The sequence below is a fragment of the Psittacula echo genome (assembly GCF_963264785.1).
Source record: "Psittacula echo genome assembly, chromosome: 22".
Lineage (NCBI taxonomy): Eukaryota > Metazoa > Chordata > Aves > Psittaciformes > Psittacidae > Psittacula > Psittacula echo.
In genome coordinates, this window is record NC_137758.1 from 795541 (window position 1) to 813602 (window position 18062).

The 18062-nt window shown below is 47.1% G+C and overlaps 1 protein-coding gene across 1 annotated transcript in view; it reads left to right on the top strand.

Moving 5' to 3' along the window:
• Positions 1-18062, top strand: part of PKP1 (plakophilin 1) — a gene marked incomplete at both ends in the record, with an annotated part of 39498 nt that overhangs the window by 2411 nt on the left and 19025 nt on the right. Inside the window, 2 exons of the mRNA XM_080633127.1 lie at positions 4845-4945; positions 14669-15093. Of these exons, the coding sequence (XP_080489253.1) occupies positions 4845-4945; positions 14669-15093 (526 nt within the window). The remainder of the gene's footprint in view (positions 1-4844; positions 4946-14668; positions 15094-18062) is intronic.

The window sequence follows — 18062 nt, forward strand, 5'->3', positions numbered from 1 at the left end:
GGTTTCTCAGAGATGCTCCTCAAAGGCAGCACAAGCTGGGGAATTCACAAAGCCCCTTGAAGGATGTTCAGGTCCTTTGTTCCCTCTGCACCCAGACAGTTTTCTGCATGTGTCTGGTTAGGTGTTGGTCCAGGTCCAGCTGTCTGTTGTGCATTTTGATCTGTGGTTTGAGCAGGAACTGAAGCACAGCACGGAGTTTCCCCCACCTTCAGTGTGTGCTTCCCTATGTAGGATGAGAGCGTGGACATGGACCCCTTGCGCATGTAGCAGGATGGGCACTGTTGTATCCTATAAATGGGGTTTCTTTAGAGGGTCAACACATGTTCCCTCAATGTCCTGTTAATTGATGGATACGTAAAATTGCTTAGTTATTTGGAGTCCACCAGATCACCACTCTCTGAAGATCTGGTGTCACTCAACATGTGGCACAAGCCAGAGCAGGGAATGTGATCTATCTGGGCTCAAACTGGTGTGCACTGGGATGGGGCAGTGAGCAGAAACCAGTTACAAGCAGCATAATCCTGCACCCACAGTGGGGCCGTCTCTCAGCAGAGCAGAGCAGCTATGGGTGTTCTCAAGGATGGGTGCAGAGTTTTGGATCTGTGGAGTCTGCCACCCGTGGGTTTTGGGTCTTTGGGCTCTGCCTTAGGATGTATCTGCCCTTTTCCCCATGGGAATAGCTAACCGGATGGCTCCCTCTGAATTTGTGAGTCATGCAAATTTCCAGGGAAAAGGAATTTCAGTGGCAGGAGACAAGGCCAGGCCAAGCTGCAGAAGCTCCTCACAGCCAACAGCACTGGTCTGTAAAGTCCTCTGCCTAAAGAGAAGTTTTGCCGGTAACTCATCACTGGCTGGCAGGGTATTCTCAGGGAGCAGAGACCTGAGGAAACCCAACCATGGACCATCCTATCCAACTGTCTCACAGCTGAGCTGTGGTTTAGACGCTTTTTTATGCTGGCATGGCTGAGAGGAGAGAAATCCCACCTAGCTCTAATGATATCCCACTTAGCTCTAGTGGAATCCCACCCAGATCTAAGGGGGTGTCGTTACTCTGATATGAAGAGGAAATCTGGGGGTTGGTAAGTCTTTTGAAGACTTCTGTAATGTTCCCCTGGCGTGAGATGGTTCAATGAAAGCCATCCACTGTTCCACAACCCTTAGATTGTCAGTATAGAAACAACACCAAACCCCTTTCGCTCAATAGGCCAGAAGGCAGAAATGGAGTTTGGTCATTCCTGCAAGAATTGCAGCTTCTGGAATTCCACTTACACTTCTCTCCTATGAGGCATTGCTTTGCTTTGTGCCTCCCACAGGCCCTTTTCTCTTACTATGCTTTTTCTATGTTTAATCATCCTTACTGTTTTAAAGCCGTGCATAGTTTATTATTTAACTTGTTTAGCCTGCACTACCAGTGACTGGTTCTTGTCTTGCCTTTCCCTGCCATAGATTAATATTTATTAACGTGTATCCATTTCCACAATGCTCGCTGTTAGCTCCGTGTGTCTCTGAAGTCTTTCACTGTCATGCTTGAAAAATGGCGTTTAATTCTTCACCTTGCCATCAGTCTCTTAGCTTCAAGGGGTGTAAAGTTGCCTTTGAAGAAAGTAAATAACTCATCAAGGACAGGCATATTGGGTTGGATGGAAGTCGCAGTTTGCTCTTCAATGATCAATAACAGTTATAGGGAGGAGGAGGAGGGCAAGGCTCACAGTGACCAAGTGCCAGATCTTGTAGTCCTGTTGTAGTTTTACCCTCAGGAACTGTATCACTGAAGTTCAATGAGGATTTAAACTGATCAGGTTTTGAAGGAGATGCCTTGGGTGAATGACAATTCGGGGGTGGGAGAGAGGGGTCCCTTCAAAGCCCGCACCTGAGCAGCCCTCAGCAGTATTTTCTACCCACAGCCATGGTCACTTGGAGGCTATTTCATCTGAGTGATTCTCATCCATGTCTTTTCTGCCTCTGTCCCATCTGTTATCTACTACTAATACAGTGGTTTTGGCTGTCTCTTTGTTTGTCCAAGGGCACTTCAGAAACCTTCTTGGATGACAACAAATGGGATGCAGGGACATAGCTACAAAAAGGCACCGCAGAGGCATCTTCCCCAAATAGCATTTCCACCCCCTGTCAAAATGCTTTGCTCAGGAGATAGATAGTCTGGTTTTATCCAGATTCTCAGGACCTGTGAGCAGTTTGTATGTTTTTTACCCTTGAGGTGGTTGAAAAGAATATCCTTCCTTGCCCCAAGGGCTGGTGGTACACCTCCAAGGTGGCTGTCAAGATGAACCAGGCAGAGAAGTGTCTAACGTTGCAGGACTAAACAAAGATGATGTCTTCTTAGCTAACTCCATCAGAAAATCCTCAGGTTCCTCCTGGCCTTCAGATTGAGCTCTCCAAGCAATAAACCACAGTTGCATGGTAGCAAGAGAAGCACCTTCTCCAACCAGCAAGGCAGCTTCCAAATGCCTTGAACATTTGAGGTTATGTGTAATTATGTACGTATAAGCTTTTATATACAAGTTCTTGGAGGTGAAGGCAACTCTTCAACAACCGAAGAACATAAACTTGCATGAACTGCCTGCTCTCTTAAAGTTGGCCATGTAGCAGTGAGTTCATACACAAAAATTAGAAATGTGCCTAAACTGGCTTATTTTTGGTGTCTTCTTGCTCAACCCTAAAAGCTTGAGTGCAGTGCATGGCAAGAATGGATCCTGAAAGAAAACGCATGGTCCCTAGAGAGGACTGGTCAGATTAACTTGTGATTCATGCCTAGAAACCCTTGCTTCCAATTTGCGGTCAGGAAAATGCTCCCAAGCGCTCCCACCTGCAGTTCCAGGGTGTTTGCACAGAACAAGAGGTTGACTGTAAGAAGGAATTCCTAGGAAACTGTTGTCATGAGATTGTCTTACCTTTGTGCTCAGAACTATGGTTATTGGCTAATTCTGTCTCCTGGTGAATCACTTGGCCCAAACTTACCATTTCAAGCCCTGTCTTGCTTCTGTTGAAGCCCAACAGTAATGTCCTGATCTGGAGTTCCCAGGAAATCTCAGGGTGGGAAGAGAAACACAAAGTGAAGGGCACAGCTGAATTGTATCTCCAGTTGCATGTCGATGGCCATTTCCTTGCCTTATCAGCAAGTTCTCTGCCACTAAAGATATATTAAGATATATGAAAATCTGTATCATTAAGATATATGAAAATCTATATCTCAATAGATTTTAATATGAAGATATATCTTAATAGATCTCTCAGGGCTGGAAAAATATTAATAGGGAACAATGCCCACCAAGTCTCTAGACTAAGGGCAACAAGATCCTGTGGTTTTCTGCACAAGTATACGTCTGTGAGACTACTCTGCTGCTGCTTATTCTGCATGCAGTGGTGTTCTTCAAACACTGCCATCCATGCAGCCTTGCTCTTTTCTTGTTGACAATAGAAAGCAAATCTCATTATTTGTACCACATCTGCAGGAATCATCTTCCTGAGAAAATGCAAGGATTTTTAGCCACAAACTAAATCACCATAACAGGTTCCGGATGCCCCAGGCCAGGCAATAAACTAGATTTATTCCAAGGATCAGTGGCTGTAGAAGACCTGAGTGGCTTCAGGGCCTTTGTGGTTGAGCTTATCCAGTTTATCTAAGAGATGAGTCTTATCAAACAATCGGAGAGATTAGGATATTTCTAACATTACCCACCAGTTTAGGCGCATAACTTAAGACAGGTACGTCCTGATTTTGTACTTCGTTAGACATTCAGAGCTTCCCCTGGAAGTTAATTGGAATGTAGGGTTTGCACTTCCTCATAACGGGACTTGGGATGCCACAATTATTGAGCACTTCTGAAAATGAAACTTAAAAGACCTTATACTCTTTTGGACCATCTGCAAGGGGTGAAGGGAATTCTAGCATGGAAAGAGATATAACTCACTTTGCTTTTTCTTCTAATGATGAATGTCGCATCAAGTAAAATACTTTTAGGAGGGATCCAAAGATTGCACTGCCAAAGGCTACTGGTGAGAGACAGCTGGAAGAGCTTTTAGTACAGCTGGGATAGGTAAATCCAAACACTGAATAAAGCACTGAGAAATAGTACAAATGGCTCCCAATACAAGATATTTGCCTCTTTACAGAACGTATCTGAGATCTGGTCTCACACCAGCACCTCAAAGACAACGATGGACCTTAATGCATTTTCAGAAGAAGAAAGTACAAGTACACAGAGTGATCTTTTAGAGACTGGAGACTGAAATTTAAGGCAATGCAATTAGAGGTTTTTTAGTGCCTGATTATTTGAGATCCCCTGATGTTAAATAGGCTTGATCATAATTTACCCATTGTGTTAGTTATTTACTATTTATTGAGCATTGCTCAGGTTGTTCGTGCTGGTGTGGTTGTTAATATTCAGACCAGGAAACCCAGGCTGGTGAAAGGGTCTGGAATGGGTTTTGCCCTCAGAGAAGAGCCAGATTTTATTTACCTCCAAGTCAGAATAAGGGAAGAATGTTCCAGGTTCAGACCTTCCGGGATGTGTAGCACAAACTATCATCCAGTTCCTCTCATATAGCAAAGACCTAAGACATTGGGCCAGTCTGACCTTGTCCACTGTAGATCTTATGACACTCAGTCTTTTGTGCTGGAGACCTTAGGCTGTTGCTTGTGGTGTGAGCTCATTTGACATGAACATCATCTGCAAGGGCAACGGCTGAACTTCCTGTGTTCCTGTTAAGGCTTCTAGCTCTGTTGTCTTCAGGAACTAAACTCACTGGTTAAAAGAGCACTGTGCTCTGAAGGAGTGCCTGCTGGGAATGCTTTCTCCTGCTGACCATGCTCTTTTCACTTCCAGGTTCCATGTATGATGGTTTAGCTGATGGTTATGGCTATGGGACATCCCGGGGCAGCTATTACACCAAAACCCAAACAGGAAACAGCAACTGGGGATATCCGGTAAGATACTCTTTTATCTGGGAACTGTGGCATTCTCTTGAGGTAACCTATGCAGAAAGCACCCTCCAGCCAGAGCACTCATGTAGCAAGGTCATAGCACTTCAGAAGCTTGCCTGAGAGAGATTATGCATGGCTATGGCTATCTTAGACAGTAATTCAATGCAATGGAAGAGGATGATCGAGGACCATATATATATATATAGTATGTGGTTGAGGATTTTAGTGTAGACAAGATCTAGTTTGGTTTTGTGGATTAATATCCACATGGCAAAAGAGGTTTGAAGCTTTCTCTAGGGTCAGTTACGGGTTCAGACTCTTACAACTCAGTTCAAGTTTGGAGCACATCCACTGCTCACCTGCAAGAGTTTCTATTTCTGTTTCCATGTACCCAAATTCCTATGTGACTGACATGAACGTGGTTGAGTAGTGATGACCAGAGTATTTGCGTTTTAACTGTGTTGCTATTCCCAATTACAATGCCAGTGCAGATCCTCTGCAGGTATTCTCTGAGCTTGGAAAAGAGGTGGTCCACTTCTCCCATAATGATTCCAATGAAAATATTATGGATTACCAGAAAAAGCACAGGGGAGATTGCACTTGTCTTTGTGCAATCCGAGTATATACAGCCCACAGAGGTCCTGGTCTTATCCTTGGTGACAGACTCTAGGTACAGCGGGAATGACTCCAAACCACTCCAAAGTCTACTGGAACAACTTCTGCTGGTGTTGTTCCTCCACCTATTCTGTTCTTCCTTGGTTTTCATTAGCTATAAAGTAGAAAGAAGCAATGCACAGATCTGGGATTTGAATGAGGGCAAAATAAAGGGCTTTCTTCAACAACTCTGGGACTGTAAAGCAGCTTCCTGTCAACCATCAAAGGGTTGAACCAGGAAGAGTGCTTATGTTGGCTTTGAGCACGCAGACAGAGGGTTGAAGCTGCTCCTGGTAGTTGCCAGATTCTCTGCTTGTTCATAGCATTCTTCAGCTTCAGAAAAATCTATCTGTTGCCTTGGTGTAGCATGCTTGCTTCAATGTGGTGACATTGCTTGCTAAGTTTGCACCGCTGGATTTGCTGCCTGCTGCATGTTCGGTGGGAAGGACTGGGAGCACTGGCAATGGAAACTTTCATTTACAGACTGCCTGTTGACTTGTTTCAGTGTCGTTTGCTGAGCTGGTTAAATCCCACACAGTGGTGTTTCTGCTTGATGTAAGACCAAAAGGGTGCCTATGATGGGTCAGAGCAGAGGTCCAGCCAGCCAGCTGCCCTGTCTCCATCACTAAGGCAGGGATGGGCCCCTTCAGAAGGGTCTAAGCATGGCAGGCGGGCAGTGATGCATCCCAGAGTGGTTGAGTGGCCACCAGAATGTTGTAGCTGAGGGACCTCCTGAGCTAGAGGTGAAGTCTCTGAGCTTCATAAGTTGAATGATTGTCCCTGCCCGTGGCAGGGGGGGTTGGAACTGTATGAACTTAAGGTCCTTTCCATCCCAACCATTCTATGGTTCTATGATTATGATGTTTTGGTTCAACGATACACTGCTGGTTCTCAATGTTCTAATTCCTGAATGGAGTTTATTATGCTTTGTCTAAGCAAAACTGCTCTAGATGCTGGTTTTTTTTTTGTTAGAGATGAAGCTAAGCCCTAGCTCTGCAGTTGCCCCTCGAGCTCACCTCATGCTGGCAAGGTGGTACTGCAGCTAGTGTTGCTGGTGTGAGGATTATTGCTTAATTTTGTTCACCCCTGATCTTCTTCCCAATCATTATAACAGAGGGACAAATGCGACTTGGTTAGAAATGCCATTGGCTGCTGGGGGTTTCAGTCCAGCAATGTTGGTGTTCTGGTGAACAGCTTGCAAGATGATTATGAAGATCAGGGCCTCTGTTAGACACCGTGGACACAGCAGTTGAGCCACTTCTGGTTCACTATGGACTTAGGTAGCTCATGGCTTTCAGCTGAAGGGTTCTTCTCTATTTGCCATTGAGGGAAGTTCTTTCTCCAAACCTAAGTGTCTCACAAGCCTTTCCTCCTGGAAATTTTTGGTCAAGGTCTTCAGGACCTCAGTTACTTTAGAAAAAGGGACTGGGACTTGGGAAGGATTCACAGTAAAAAATGTCTTACCTAACTGTGTCTATCTGAAAATCAGCTTTTAGTCTTAACAGGTAGTCTAGACTCCTCCCACAGCCAACAAAGAGAGAGGTACGAGGAGGTGATTCATCTCCTCTATCTTGGAGATCTGTCAGGTCAGGATGAATCAACCCCTCTGGATGCCAATCTCCTTCCACTGGTAGCTGGATCAGAGCAGTCACCTAACAGGTAGATGACTGCAGTTAGGGGCGATGAGTCCCAAGTGCCATTGGCACATTGGAACATATAACCTCAAGCCTAAATCTGCTTAACAAGCTTAACAGACATCATACTCCCCAACCACACTGAGGAACCTCCTCCATTTTGCCTCTTCCAGAAGAGTGTTACAGGTTTACACACATCCATGACCAGCCTCCAGCTTGGGTTAACTTCTAACTTTCGTCTACAGACCTGTTTGAAGCCTGTGCAGGTTGTAAGACATGAAAATGAAGATAAAGCAAATCAATATTTGAAGAGAACATTGCTGCTCTTCTTTCCAGCTGGAGCTGGTGCTGTGAATGCTTCCGAGGAGTTGCAAAGTCCTTTGAGATGCACAAGCAAATTAATGTATTTCAAGGAGCTGACCCAGGATGGCATTCAGGAAAATTACTTTTAATACTTCTGGAGTTAAAAAGGTGTGACAGGCAACCCATGTCCATGTTGCTGCTGCATAGCATTGCAACTTAGACTCTGCTCTTAGATTGCCTTAATCTAAGACATTGCCTTAGATGATGACCCTGAGTAACAGCAGGTCTCCTGTCTCACACACACCTCTTAAAAACCAGTATTCCCGACTTCTTCCTTTTGTTTTGTTTTGTGTCTTCTTGGAAACCTCAAGCTTTTTGCTTTGGAGTTTTCTTCCCAACCTTACGACACTGATGTTCAAATATTAGAGCAAAAGAAATGATAGCTCTGGAGGGAGCTCTCTCTGGCTCAGTCAACACTTCTGACTGAAATCTCTGATTTACAAAGACTATGTTGTGTTTATTCCTCTTGCAGGGTGCCTCTTTTCACCATCACTGTAACTAAGCATTGCAATGGGTTGTTATAATGTTGGTAACACTGAAAGTAGTGGGACCACTCCAGGAAAAGGCTCTCTGAGGACAGCAGGTTTGCACTCGGCTGCAGCGTTTCCTTGGTTCATTTGTCAGGGGTTGACTCAGCCTTCAGGCATGAAGTGTCCAGTCCCATCTGCACAGTGACCACAGTGGGAATCAGTAACGGGGACATGAGTGACTGCAAAGCTCTCTGTGTTGGGTGATCTTTCAATCCAGGTGTTGTTGAATCCAGAAGACCCTTAGAGACGTTTGTGACCCTACTGACCTACTGATGATGTGAGTTATGAGTGGCCACCAGTTGCCAAAGCCATCCAACCACAGGAGCTGGCTATGCCATGCCATGCCCTGATGTAAGGCCTGAGCAGCACCTGAGGTCCCTCAGGAGGTACAGTGTGACCACAGTTTACACTGACAAACCTGAGGGAGGTGTAAGTAAGCTAAAGTGGACACCTAAAGCATTGCAGTCTTGGCAGAAGTCTCAGCATGAACTGCATCCTTGACTCTGACACCTCAATGCCACCCCAGAAATGGAGGGTCAGCACTGGGCTCAGAGCCATGGTCACAGTCTGATGCCCTCGGGTTGCAGCAAGTGTGCTGTTCACCCCAACTGCAGGCACAGCCAAATCCCACCTGCTGGAAACTACTGGAGCGGCTGGAACCAAGGGAAGGCAGTTCTTGGAGTCAGGATGCATGCCGCCACCAAAGACCCTCTGAGGCTTAATTCCCAGCTGCAGCAATACTGGACCTTCAAAGCTCATTTAGTACAACACCCCTGCAATGAGCAGGGACATCTTCTATATCTAGACCAGAACCACATCCAGCCTGGCCTTGAATGTCTCCAGAGATGGGGCATCCACCACCTCTCTGGGCAACCTGGGCCAGTGTTTTACCACCCTCATTGTAAAGAATTTTTCCCTCACATCCAGCCTGAACCTCCCTCTTTTAGTTTAAACCCATCACTCCTCATCCTGTCACAACAGGCCCTGCTTTTAGTCCCTCCCCATCTTTCTTAGAGGCCCTTTTAAGAACTGAAAGGCCACAATAAGTTCCCCCTGGAGTATTCTCTTCTCCAGACTGAACAACCCTAATGCTCTCAGCCTTTCTTCACAGGAGAGGTGCTCCAGCCCTCTGATCATTTCTGTGCCCCTTCTCTGCACCTTATCCAACAGTTCTGTGTCCTTCCTGTCCTGAGGACTCCAGAGGTGGACACAGTACTCGAGGTGTCTGATGTCTCCACGCATGTCTGATGCTGTTCTTATTAAAGCAGTTAGAACTAAATGGGATCCTGGCACATAAAAGCCAGGGACCAGTGGCTACGAGGCTACCAGTGCTCACCACTGCTCCTCGGGCATCACTGCTGAGGTCTCAGGCTCTTCTGCACTGCCCATTCAGCTTGGTTTCTGTTTAGTGCCGTTATGGTGATCCCTCTGTACTAGGGACCTTATGTAGATCCTTAAACAAATGTCTTCTGTGGGAGAAAGTCACAGAGCTTTTTCTCCCAATGCATTATCTGCATGAGAGGTGCTCTCCACAAGAAGGGGATGCTCCCTGCCATCCCTGGCTGACTTTGCCTCTGTGGACAAAGATCTGTCATCATCAGTGCGAGCTTGTTTCAAAGGATTGTTCCAAAGCTTGTTCCAAAAGGATTTCAGGACAAAATTCGTCATTTGCTGTGATGACACATTCAAGTTTAAAAGAATCCCCAAAATAGAATGGTTTGGGCAACCTTATCAAAGAAAACAGGGATTTATAGTTGTTGCTCATCATTGCTTGGTCAGACCCTCACCTCCCTGTGAGGTTTTGCAAGAGGGTTTATGCTTTGGAGTAGCAAGCTGGACATCACCTTCCCTGGCCAGAACAAGCTGAACCATCCAGCCCTAAATCTCAGCTGCATCAAGAACCTGATGAAAAAGCACAGGGCAAAGCAGCACCCGGGAGAGGTGAGAAAGAGCAGCTCACAAATAGATAAACAATATATTTGCTGGTTTTGCAATTTTTCTCCCTGCAATGGAGTGTGCAGCAGGCAGCAGCTACGGCATTTCGCAAGCAGCATCGAGAGTTCTCCCCACCCATCACTCAGGGTGGGACGCTGTCATGTTGCATTGCCTGCGCTTTGCCCTCCAGCCTGGGAGAAACCTGCTCCTGACGTGTTTATACCGAGTCCTTTACTTCTCTCTGTCTGCTGTTCTAGAAACAAACAAATTGCAAGGGAAAAAATGAGAGCCAGGTAATGAACTGATCGCGTCCTTAGATGCACAAGTCAGAAACACCCAGTTATCTGGGAGAGCCTCCGACGTGGAAAGGCAGCGCTGAGATTGGAGCGTGATTGTCGGGGCTTCCAGAGAAGCCTTGCCTCTGTGCTTCTTCTCTGGAAAGCAAGAAGAAGAGAGGGGTTTTTCCTCTTAAACAAAAGGGTCTATGGAAGAAAAAGCCAGGAAGGGGCTCGCAATCATGGTTGAGATATTGCCATTTTGACTTTCCCTCTAGCACCAGTTGAAATAAGAGGTTAATGATATTTATTTATATTTATCTGTCTTGTGTGACTCTTGGATACTCCAATTAATGTTCCTAAAGTGGTCCCATATTGCAGGCTGAGAACTGGGGATCCACAAATTCTTGTTAATTTAAAGGCGGGGTTTTGTTGCTGCCAGAGAAGGAAAGCCCTTACTCCTTTGTGCTATCAGTGCTCATCTTTGCTGGCTTTCCTCCTGGTGCCTGCTCTCCTTGTTTTAATATGAATGAATGGCTCCCAAGGCTTAGCCTCAATCATACAGACTCATTTCGCAGCAGGGAGGAGAAGTTCAGGGTAAAATTCAGGATGTTGGTGTTGCCTGGCTGCACGTGAGCATCCTCCTGCATCCTACCGGTGCAGGGCACTGCCAGTGTGTGATGGTCTCTGGCTGAAAGAAGAGACCTGTCAAGCTGTCCCGACTTCTTGGGTCCCACAGGGAGAAGTCTTGGTAACAGCCTGTGCTCCTCTAAAATGGTTTCAAGATCTTGCCGTGCAGAGGGAATTGCTGCTTTCTGTCTCCACCCTGCTTTGAGGGACTTCCTTGTCCTTTCCAGCATTGCTGCACACTCCTAAAGGGAGGAGTTGTGGACCTGGCCCACCTGCCCCATGCAAACACCCCTGAGCAGTGGGCAGATGCAATCCAGGGTGTTAGGAAATCTGGGCGGTTTATGAGGTTTGAAGGTGAGGGATTGATTATTTCCTTTCACTAATGCTGTTCTGCATAGGGAGAGCTCCCTCCACACGTAATGGCATCAGCAAAAGTTACGAGATTGTTGTCAGGTGGCTCTTTAAACCACGGACTATGTAATAGCATCACCTTCACCTTCAGACAGTCACCTCTTCTCCAGACAGCAGAGTGCCTTGCTTCTCTCTTGCTGTGCATCCTATCTCACTGATCGCTGCATCCAGCAGACAGATAACAACAAGGGGAACTCCATTCTCTTGGCCATGTTTGCTCCAGGGTTAGACATGGAGGTCTCTGACTTAGACTGGTGAATATCTGAAACAGGGACACAGGTTTTAATCTGAGAAAGCAGCTCTTAAGGCACAGACACAGCACTCTGCTGAGATCAAGGAGCAATCAGGTCAGCTACATGCATGCGAGGGTTCATAGAGGCTATTTGGCAAGCAGGTCTGAAATCCACTGGAGCTGGCAGGAGGCTCCTCATTGATTTGGAGGCTTTGGATCAGCCTCCTGCTGCAAAGAGGAATTCTAAGATACCAATTAGGTCCGTGCCACTTGAAAGAGATTAAAATGGGCTCAGCCAAGCATCTGGTAGAATCAGCAATAAAAGTCATGCACTGACTTTGGTAATGAGCTTCACATCACACGGGAACTATTTTCCCATGAGTTTGCAAAAGGCTTCCCCGCCCTGCCAGGACCTGCACTGACTTGCTGCTCAGGGCTCCCTGTGTTGCAGAAAGGTGTCTTTCCAAACAGGCGGTCGCTTTGCTTCGCCCATCATCTCAGGGCTGGCAAGGAAGAGGACAATGCTGCACTCCACCATAAAACACAGCAGGAAATAGAGAATTGATAATTCTCTATCTGTAAACACAGACAGCCTCACACCTTCCCTCACCCGCTCTGCTGGCGGAGAGCCCGTGTGAGGACACTGGAGAGCAAACAATAGCTTTAGATAAGTAACAAGTTGGCTCTTCCATGGTGAGCTGAATTGGTTTCAGCAAATGCCCAGGGGCTTCACAGCTCTGCCAAGCTTCTGACAGCCCTACAGAATAATCCCAGCTTATACTGACTCATAAAGGAAAACGACAGGGCTCACGTCTAACAAGCTGCTGCTCCGTCCTCCAGCCCGCAGTGAGCTCTGGGAGTGGGTTCCCCACTCCACAGAGCAGCAAAGTCCGTCCAGCACCCTCCTGCTTGTCCCATCCCTCACTGCCCCAAGGGATTTGGAACCCAGGAAAATAAAATGAGGATGATGTCACCCTTAGAAGGACATACTCTTCTGCAGTGGGGTGGATCATGACTTCTTGAGAGGTCTCTTTGCTGTTGTTGCGTGCGTGCTGCACTCAAAACCAGGATGGAAGAGAACTCCATGTGTGGCCAACCTGGAAATTCCAGTGGGCTTACCTGGATGCCAGGGAACCCCCCGAGACCCATCACACTTACCCATCTGCCTCGTCCTTGCTCTTCTCATCACATGCAAATTCTTCCTCCAAGTCCCTGGGAGCTCTGCAGGATGCACCAAACCTGTTACCGGCTGTGCTGCAGAACCAACAGGTTTTTTCTGTGTCCTCTGGAGTAAATGCAAAGGGAATTTGCTCCTCTTTTCTCCCCTTCCAGCAATTCACCTGTTCAGATGCAAAGCTGCAGAATGAAAGCATGAAAACTACTTCAGACTGGTGCTCAAATGACAGAGCAATCTGGGTACCAGTGTAGCTGGACTAAAGGGTTTCTTCTTCCCCAGATGGCATGCTGCTCGGTGACCCCTTTGAAAGGTCTTCAGCTGTTACCTGTGCAGCTCTCTGGGATGCAGCAGGGAGGATTCACTGCACTCCTGAAGATCAGTGTGTTAATGGAAATATCGGGCTTAATTAATTAACATAATAACACTTCTGCAGAGTGCTGGAGACAGGAATGATGCTGAATGTGCTCAGCACTGGGATGAAGCTGGAGCAGAGCAGCGGGTCTCAGGGTGAGCCTGCAGAGGACACCAATGGCTTTGTCATGTGCTGTTTCGAGGTTAGGGAGTATGGATATTTTCCAGTGACGTAACTATTGCACCAGGCACAGGCTATTGTTTCCATGGAAATAATACGATGCTGGTGTTGACTATTTTTCTCCCATCCCAAGGGATCCTTGGGTGGCTTTTGCATGCCTGTTTGCTGTATGTCTTGGAGATCTTGGAGGGGGATGCAGTGGAAAGAGCTCAATATCATGGGGCAAACAGCACTAAAATAGCTCTATTGTTTCCTTTACTGGAGTACACACCTTAATGACTTGATTTTCACTCAAATACCACCCTACAGGCTTCCAGGTGACAGAAGGTTTAATATTGCGAAAGAATGTGGGATTCAATCCTGGTGTACGTGGGGCAAATCTTTTGGTGAAGTGGTGAAGATACCTTGAACTGACAGCAGGCAGCAAAAGCCGTTTTCTCATTGGATTAATTGTAGTTGGGATTTATTACTGACTTGTTTAGTCATCTCAATATTCCCCATTGTTCTCTGAACATCCCATTACATAAGCTAATACTAGACACCTTGTAACTCATAAGCAGACATTCATTGTCTCCACTTGTTTCTTGGCAGAATGAGATTCAACAATCCCTTAGTGATTTTTCACTCCCTTCCTAAGGAACTTACAGATGGAAGGTGAACAAAATAGCATAAAGAAATTAAAAAGAAATGCAGGCAGCACTGGAAGGTCAGAATGAGGCATCATTCACTGTGATAGCAAGAGATGTCATGTGAGCCCCTCTAATTACAGATTGAGTTAGATTATAGATTGGGTTAGACCCCATGTGTTGGAAATGGCTTTAACCTACCAGAGGGGAGACTGAGCTGAGCTCTTAGGCAGAAGCTCTTCCCTGTGAGGGTGCTGAGGCGCTGGCACAGGGTGCCCAGAGAAGCTGTGGCTGCCCCATCCCTGGCAGTGTTCAAGGCCAGGTTGGACACAGGGGCTTGGAGCAAGCTGCTCCAGTGGAAGGGGTCCCTGCCTGTGGCAGGGGTTGGAGCTGGAGGAGCTTTAAGGTCCCTTCAACACAAACCAGGCCATGATTCTATAAAATAAGGCGTTTTGTTTATTGCCAGGGTCATGTTTGAGCTTTCAATTCTGTTTTAAAGCTCCTGGATGCCATTTCCTGATCGCTGAGTATCCCCTCATTTCTAGGGAGAGTTTGGCACCTCTGCAAGCATTGTTCTCTTGTAGATTTACCTCTTGTCAATTTTGGGCCACAAGCGGACCTGAGGCAGAAGAATTTGGTGATGCTCACACAGGAGCGGGCTTGTCCGTGTCAATCTGCAGCTCCATCCTTGCCTAATTTCTCTGTCCTCTCTTTTCTCCTTGTCCAGCTGTACAACGGGACACTGAAGCGGGACGTGGAGAACAGGCGCTACAGCTCGTACAGCCAGATGGAGGGCTGGGGTGGCAAGCACTACAGCAAGGCTGTCTGCAGCCCTGCCAGGGCCGGCAGCGACTACTGCTTTGTGCCGAACATCAAGAGCAGCCGTAGCGAGCCCGACCTCTACTGCGAACCACCCCGGGGCACGCTGAGGAAGAGCCAGGTCGGGGGCCGGGCAGAGCACAAGGCAACCTTGAACCGCCAGAGCATCTACAGCAGCTGCAGCACCCAGCAAGGGACTACCAGGACAAGTAAAAAAATGCCAGCACGAGCCCTCTCCTGTCCCTCAAGCAACAAACCCGACGTGGTCTATGCCCAGCCCATGATGAGCTGCAAGCAGGACATGGTTTACGGACAGGCTCAGTCCGGCTCCAAGTAAGTCTGCTGCAACGGGCTGAATCTGAGTACATGTAGGCATCTGCTGTGGAGCTCTGTCCACCCGAGCTAGTCATCTGAGCTACTATATAGGTGCTGGAGATCTGCTCACCAGTGCACACCATGCTTAATCACATCCTGCAGTAGAGTCTAAAGTGGGTCAGATGAGTCACAGTCTTAAAGGGCTCATTTCTTTTCACGGGCTATGGAGGGAAACCAATATGGCTCAGTGTATATATCTGTGTGACAGTGGGCAAGATGATCCCCCAGTCTCTGTGGTGGTATTAGCTGACAGCTCCTTTGCAAGCTGAGGGTGGGGAGGTGAAGAGCAGGAAGCTTGGTGTGCAGTTGAGGTGCCTCTCCTGGCTGTCACACTGCTTTGATTTGGCAGAAAACCAACCTAAAAATATCAACTTGCTTTGAAGGAGTTGGCTCCTGAGGGTCTGACTCAGAGCAGAGCTGAGAACATGCTGAGCAGTTGTATTTACTCCTTGTGTCTTTCCACCCAGCCCTTGCTTCGTTCTACCAAAAGGTCTGATTTGGCTTCCAGAAAAAAATTGAGTCAGAAATTGAAATAAAAAGCCTAATTGGAATAATTTACCTATGCAGGAAAGAGAAGGGAATGGAAGCTATTCAGTTACTTCCTGTCCAAAGCATCCAGTCCACTGGAGTTAGGAATTATGCAAGGGTGAAGGATGGTCCTTCATGTCCCAGCATCAGGCCCCTTCTTGTGAAAGTTGCCTACAACAATAGGGCATGTAAAACACACAAGTGAGCTCAGACAGCCCCAAGCTGATGTATCTGTGCAGCAGAGCTCTCACTACAAAAAGACCTGGTGGGGTTTTGATGGCATTGCACTGGTGTTGATTCAAAGCTGCCCTGATGCTGATGGCAACGCTGCCTCCGGCGCTGGAGCACCAACCATATTCTGCCTCCATCTGTGAAGAGCCTTGGTCTGCACAACTGCAGTCTTGGAGGACTCTGGTTTGTGTGGTTAGAAGGGTACTACTGTTGCTGCATCACTGTCACACAGGGCCTGCTCTGCACCAATGTGGAGGTTATCACAACAACCAGCCAGATGCGGCAGCTTGTCACACAAACCCTAGAAGCTCCCGAGCTCATTCCTGGTAGTCCCTAGTCCAAAAGAGAGCTTACACACTGCAGTACAAGAGTGAGGCTAATTAACTGGGACCGTAGGCCTTGTCCTAACTCACACCAAAAGCCTGAGGCTGTTGAGCCATTGGCCCAAGGCATGATGTAGCTACAGAGAAAATCCTGCCTCAGAGTCATCGGTGTGAACCAAGTCATACCCTTTATCACATGGAAATGTTGATTTCCAGATTTCTCTGCTAATTCTCTGCTCAGCCTCCCTCTTTATGTATTGAGTAGAGCATGTATGCTAAGAGATGTGACTCACCCATTAGCATTGTTGCCATGAAACCTTAGCTTCCCATGTGCCCAGTTACTCCATGTTTAACACATGCAAAATTAGCCCTGGCCAACTCAGAGCACCGGTGGCGTTGGTTTGCTCCTTTCAGAAGCTTTGTAATTCTTCTGGAACGGGAAACAGACGTTACAGAAACTGGAAGTAACTTGTTCTAGGGAATTTCTGACTAAAAGAGTGGTGGGAGGGGAGGCAGAATGATTAAACATGGGGCTGCAGCTTCCCTTCTGCCTAGGGAAAATGCTGCTCTTTGGAAGTTAGGCAAGCAGGCTCTGTCCAAAGCAAGCCCTGCTCTGCACTGCACAGTGCTCATGGTTATAGTCTTGGCCATCGCTTTGGAAAGGTCACTTGAAGAATAATGGCATTTTCTGAAGAGAACTGCTGTTGTGAGAGGAACGCTCTCCACTGCTGGCTGCCCTTCGGTTAGGGAGTGGCTCCATTTATACACTTCTGGCTTGGGGCATGGCTCATCTGGCAGAACTGGTTCTGGTGTGGAAATGTCGGGCTTCACATTGCTGGTAGGCTCAGCTGGGGCTGTGTCCCCGGAGTAAATCTGATTTGGCTGGTGCACGCCCCCTGCTCCCCATGGAACTCACAGCAGAGCTGCAATTGTTAGAGGGGGTTTGTACAAGCGCTTCTGCTCTTGTCTCAAAGGAGATGAGGTTGGCACAAGTTTTGTAAGCATACTAAGGAGCTATCCTGTTTGAAAACAGTACTTATTTGGAAGGCCATTAGCCCTTTTAATAGGGTGTCTGGCAGCTCGCTGTTAGCCTTGGTCTGTAGAGTGCTTTTTATGGGGAAGGGGCCCCCAGGGATGGGTTAGGACTGTGTCTGGGCTCTTTTTGATGTGTAGGACTGTTTCTGGTTGGAGGATTCTGCACTTGGAGAGCCTGATCTTCATCTGGGTAGGTTGATCTGTGGGTAGGGAGAGGGTTGCTTGTAGGCATCCCATTATTAACCTCTGCATGCAGGAAGAGGGCTTACCTGGGTAATAGCTGCTGGTAGTTCCCTGTTTGGGGCTCTGTTCTTATTCTAGCAGTTCTTTGGGTAGAGGTTTTGCCTTTATAACAAGGATAATTCTGTGTTCAGTTTTGATGCTGCAAATCTCCTTTGTAGAGGGGTATCTCGTCTGCAGGTTAGCAAACTGTGAGCGCAAGGAAGGGCTAGTTTCCACAGTGATCCAGTGGAGTGATTTCCATTGCTGTGAGAGTGATTGCAGTGGGACATGCGATCCACTGGGGCTGTCTGTGATACAGAACTCCTCTGTAATGCAGTGACTATGGACAGTGTCAGTGCTGTTCAAGAGTGATGCTTCTCAAGTGTCCTGTGCTACAGATCTGATCTCTTTGGATGATGTGAAAAAGGGGCCATTGGATGCTCATTCCCAGGTCATGAGAGTGGCGTGTACACACTGAGTATGCAAGAACTGCCAGACTCTCTATACTGAACAGATAGTTCAGTTATGTGTAGATTGGTCACAAAGTTATTTGATTTCTGGAACTACTCTTGATTATGTGATTGCTTC